The sequence below is a fragment of the Cyclopterus lumpus genome, chromosome 20 (assembly GCF_009769545.1).
Source record: "Cyclopterus lumpus isolate fCycLum1 chromosome 20, fCycLum1.pri, whole genome shotgun sequence".
NCBI lineage: Eukaryota > Metazoa > Chordata > Actinopteri > Perciformes > Cyclopteridae > Cyclopterus > Cyclopterus lumpus.
The window spans coordinates 2,163,844-2,169,445 of record NC_046985.1 but is presented as its reverse complement, the minus strand read 5'-3'; the positions used below and the strand labels follow the sequence as shown (position 1 = coordinate 2,169,445).

The 5,602-nt window shown below is 40.8% G+C and overlaps 1 protein-coding gene across 2 annotated transcripts in view; it reads left to right on the top strand.

The window, feature by feature from the left end:
• Positions 1 to 1,856: 1,856 nt before the first annotated feature.
• Positions 1,857 to 5,602, top strand: part of smpx (small muscle protein X-linked) — a 12,279-nt gene continuing 8,533 nt past the window's right edge. The window contains exons 1-2 of one of the 2 annotated variants that reach the window (XM_034560426.1): positions 1,857 to 1,920; positions 4,895 to 4,954. In XM_034560426.1, coding sequence (XP_034416317.1) covers positions 4,919 to 4,954 — 36 coding nt within the window. In that variant the 5' untranslated portion in view covers positions 1,857 to 1,920; positions 4,895 to 4,918. Of the gene's footprint in view, positions 1,921 to 3,005; positions 3,089 to 4,894; positions 4,955 to 5,602 lie in introns of those variants that run through there. The other variant, XM_034560425.1, reaches the window with a different exon arrangement.

Here is a 5,602-nt window from a genome sequence, read left to right as displayed (position 1 = left end):
TTCTACTTTCTTTTTTGTCGCTCAAACGGAACTCTACCGCCACCGCGTGTTGAGGTGGAGTACTTCCCCCTGTACGAAAGTAGGATTGGTGCTGATGTAAAGTTTGTTTAAACGCCTTTTAATGTATTTATGTTCTTTAGCAGGCAGTCAAAATAAAGACACGTTATTGCAGACGTCTATTTATATATTTTCTATCTCATACTTTATATATTTGCACTTTTCCTTTCTTTGTATTGAAACACAGCGATGTTCCCTCGAGATAAATAAAATGTTATCTTAACTTATTATGCATTCCCATGTTTAGGAATATGAATAAAAAATTCTGAAATGTGAACGTTTAAACTTTCCTCTTTACATTGTATTCCACTGCATTGATATAAAGTATAAATTCACTGTATAACATGTGAAAGATCTGTTGATGTATACGTCTTTGTGGACATATATATATATATATATATATATATATATATTATATATATATAAATATATGTATATATATATATTAAAAAATATATATATATTTATATATATATATACTGTATATATATAGACATGCATATAAATATATATATAGAAGTGCATATAAATATATATATATATATATATATATATATATATATATATATATATATATATATATATATATATGCACCCGGCTGTGCATTTAAAGTTGCATAGCATTGCAGTTTAGTTGTTGTGTGAAGCTGTTAAAATGTAAATTCACTGGTTGTTTAAAGTAATGGTAGAATGTGTATTTTATCATCATATATTTGTATTTTACGCATGCGTTATATTATCATTACTCTCTGTTTCTGTTCCCTTCGAATGCCTTAATGCAACTTGACTCTACCACGAGAACCCAAAGGCAGCAGTATATATAGCTTTGATGAAAAATGGAGAGCAGAATAATTTGGCTGAGCTGCAGCGGTTAAAAAAAAAAAAAATAGAAAGTGTGCGTCTGGATATTGTATTTCATCCTACCAAAAGGCCGGCGGGGTAAAAGGACACCGATAAACGTGGACGTCTGACTCGGATGCAGCGAGGAAGCGGCCTGACTCACGGAGGATCATGATCATGAAACACTGCGTGTTGATGCGTCTCACCTGTTCTCAGTATTCGTGTTTTAATGTCGCTGCAAACGTCTGAAGGTCACCTTGAAGATGCCCTCGTGTACAGGTGGCCTCCAGCTCAGCAGCCTCAGGTGAAGAACAACCTTCAGAGGGAGGACTCGTCATCATCGTCTCTGCATGGCCCATTTTATATGACCTGAATTAAATGAGATATATATATATATATAATTGTATAGCCCCATGGCTATTATTATTTATAATAATATAATTATTATTAATAATAATAATAAGCCCCTTGGCTAATATTAGAGCAGAGCAGCTTCAGCATACTGCCATTTAAACTTCCTTCCTCCACATGTTGCCTTGTCCTCGTCAACAGATAGGAGCGGCGTGTGCGTGCACGTGTGCGTGCACGTGTGCGTGCACGTGTGCGTGCATGTGTGCGCGTGTGTCATATTTGCATATTCTGAAATGTATAACGAGCCTTCAGTTTGAGTCGGTTCATTCCACCACCTGGACACAAAGGTGGACGGATCCTGAGAGAAGAGGTAAGTTGAAACACACACACACACACACACACACACACACACACACACACACACACACTCCGCAAGACTCCCAACAGATAAGAAAACACATCTAGAGTAACACACACACACACACACACACACACACACACACACACAAGCTGAAAACTCACTCTACTTCTCCTCCGATGGGTCGGATTCAAACTCTGGGAGGAGTTTCGAGCTTCTCTCCGAGCCAATCAGGACCAGCGGAAGCAGGTCAGGTAGCCGAAGAGGACCTCAGAGAGAGGCAGGCAGGGCAGAGCAGCCACGCACGCCAGGAGGTAAGAGAGCACGCACACACACACACACACACACACACACACAGACACACACACACACACGCTCGCGCTCACACACCTTTAACTCTGTGAGATCACAGTTCCCCTCTGAGCTCGTGAATGTACATCAGTGTGTACATCTAGACATACCAGCGTAACCACTTCTGTGTGTGTGTGTGTGTGTGCGTGTGAGTGTGTGTGTGTGTGTGTGTGTGTGTGTGTGTGTGTGTGTGTGTGAGTGAGTGTCACAGCTGAAATATAGGGCAGTGCCATTTTAGTCCCTAAGATTAGAAGCAGGGTTTTGAAGGGTTTGTTGAAGATGAAAAGTCTCATTCGTGTCATTATAAACATTTTGCGAGTGTCTTAAATACTTAAATGTTCCATTTATTTTAATAAAGTTTGGAGTATTTCCCTCATGGAGAGCTTTAGGGTAATTATAGCTTGAATAGATGATCAAATCTGGGTCCACGGACATCGTTATAAACACACAGTAATTAGTTTTGTGTTAAATGTTTAAATGTTATTTTTTTTAAATGAAGTTGTGGTGAAGCAGTTCACTTATTTCCCTCTCTGGAGCCTTTTATTATGAATATAGCTTGAAAATGACTATGCTTGTCATTATGAACATTTGAATGTGATAAACAGTGTTTTTAAAAAAAAGAAGTTTGATGTTGTTTAACATTTCACACTAACTTTTAGTTTAAAAAGCCTTAAAAAGATGTTAAAAGTAAAGAGATCCAAGTGTCCCGTGCTTCTGTTGGACCGTGTTTTGGTCCGTCACTCTGTGTGTGTGTGTGTGTGTGTGTGTGTGTGTGTGTGTGTGTGTGTGTGTGTGTGGAAAGAAGAGTGTGTGTGTGGATAGAAAGCAGGTCCCCTCTGTGTATCACTCTTCTATTTATAGAGAGAACAAATCCCAGATATGAGAGGAATCCTTCCACCACTTACAAGGCAGATAGAGAGAGGGAGAGAGGGAGGGAGAGAGGGAGGAGAGAGAGGGAGAGAGGGAGGAGAGAGAGGGAGAGAGAGGGAGGAGAGAGAGTGAGAGAGGGGGAGGAGAGAGAGTGAGAGAGGGAGGAGAGAAGAGAAGAAGAAAGGAGAGAAAGAAAATGAAAGAGATGGAGTGTAGAGAGGAAAGAGAGCATTAGACGAGACAGTGTTGTGTCATCAACAGGTAAGTGTGTGTGTGTGTGTGTGTGTGTGTGTGTGTGTGTGTGTGTGTGTGTGTGTGTGTGTGTGTACTTTTTTACAAGCGACAGACTGGAAGTTTCCAACAAGCTGCAGGAAAAGTTGAACTCTTGTTGTTTATTTTTAAAGCATTGATCCTGTATATGTTTTTTATTATTTAAGGGTCAACAAAATGACAATTTTACATTTTTAATGAAAAGATTACAACCAACAACGTATTATTGTGTCTTTCAGTATTTTCCAACACTGGTTCCAAACCTTTACCGGAACAGTTTAATCATGCGTGCATGATGAACGTGATTAGCTTAGCTTAGCTTAGCAAACATTAGCAATGCTCGGCTAGAAGCTTCCCCCTGCTTACAGTCTTTATGCTAAGCTAACACAAGCTAATAGCCTGCTGGCTGTGGCTTCTATTTATTCTGGCAAGAAAGAGAAAAAGCTTCCTCAAATGTTGAACTTGATTTATTTATGTATTAATACTTGTTAGTCGGACCAATTAATCGCTGACGGTGCACGGTCGCGTTAGCAGCATTTAAGGCTAACTCTAGGATGCTAACTCAAGATGTTAACATGCTAATGTAAGCATAAATATCTGTTGTGAATAATTAGGATAGTTTGATAAGATATGTCCCCCTCGTTGATGCAGTATGGATCCTTACCCTCGTTAGTGGAGCAGAATAAAAACACGTTTATTTGGTGCTTGATTCTCGATGTTTGTGCAGCTGCTGATGTTCCAGTAGCGCCGCCGCCGCCGCGCTCTGAAACACGCACACGCGCACCTCAAAGGGCCTTTTATGTCAGGTGCACACAGATATCGAAGATTTAAATAATTCAAAGTATGAGCAATAATCGTGGCCTGTGGTTTCGGGCGTGCACAAGAGGCTTTGTGGCGTCGGAGGAGGGGGGGGGGGGGGGGGGGGGGGGGGCAGCTGCTACTCCCGGCTAACATAAATACCCTTGTGTAAGTGTGTGTGTGTGTGTGTGTGTGCGTGTGTGTAGTTGTGTATTTCAGGGGGTGTCCAGGCTTTTGCTCTCATGTCAAGGACAGCAGAGCTCTCGCCGTTGTGTTGTTGCACACACGGCCCCTTAGCAACGGTAACCAAGGGGCCGCCATGGAGAGCCTGGTCCTCTGGTCCTCTGGCCCGAGTAGATAAGATGAATGTGCTCATGGAAACTTGTACGATTGGGAAGCGCTCGGGCCAGCGTTCATGTGTGAAACGGCAAAAGGGAGGGAGGAAGTAGAACCTGACAGGAAGCAGGCTGAGGGGAAATGAGGAAGACTCATTGTGTTCACTATAATGTGGTTTATTCCTAATAGCAGAATGTTGTTTTTTACTGGTTTAACGCTGAAAACCTGCAGAGTTAAAGGCGTCAAATTATAGAGAAACTTTTTTTAAACGATGGGTCCTTGAATTCGGGTTTTTGTTGGCGACGGGTTTAATTTTAAAACGTGAAAATATTAAAATCTGCATATTGAGGTTGAGGCCAGTGTTGCATGTTGGACTAACAATATGTCTGACGTGATTATCCCATAATTGGAGTTCATGTGGTTCGTTGGAGATTGGAATATTTTACATTCAGAGCCCGTCAAAGAAAGTGAAACCCATTTGTATTTTATTTTGAAATTCCCCGCCGCCTCCCCTCTCATGAATGATTCAGAGAGCAGTTCCTCTACCTGCTTCTTCTCTGGGAGGTGTCGCTAGGCAACTGAAACGCTATCCCGGCCCCCCCAACACACACACACACACACACACACACACAGCTGAATGTCTGTGATCTGTGCTTCCTGCAGGTCAGTGGACTTACCGGGAGGATTATGTCCAAGCCTTCGTCCAACGTCAAGGCCCTCCAGGTAAAATGTGTGTGTGTGTGTGTGTTTGTGTGTGTGTGTGTGTGTGTCTTCTCAAAGCAACGCTAATAAAATGAAGTAAAGATGACACATTAAAGTATTTATTGGTAAAGGCAGATACAGAGTTCAGACTGTGCATAATACAGCGTCAAGGCTTCGTTAGTGCAGAGTTGTGTAGCGAGGCGAAGGACGAGGAGTTGTGTGTGTGTGTGTGTGTGTGTGTCTGCGCTTGTGTAGCGATGGCTTTGTGCGTTCCTCTCAGAGAGTTTTGTTCCCTTCCATCGTCTCTCATTGTGCTCATGTTCACGTCTAACCACGGGACAGGCATCTGGACGGACGGCTTCTTTTTAAAGTTTACAGGATGAACAATATAGATATTTTCCGTAAAAAATAAAGAAAAACATCTCTTTATTTATTTTTATAACTTTATAACATTTTCGTATAGAATACCACATCGTAATGGTTTAGGGTGTTTTTTTAATTTAATGCTTAACAATATTAAAAGTGTTGACATGATCCCTGTTTACAACGTCAACGTTTGTTTTGTGGGTTTGACCTTCTCAAATATTGAATGTTGGAGTGATTTTAATAGCAACGAAACAACAATAATAAATAATATATATATATATATATATATATATATATATATAA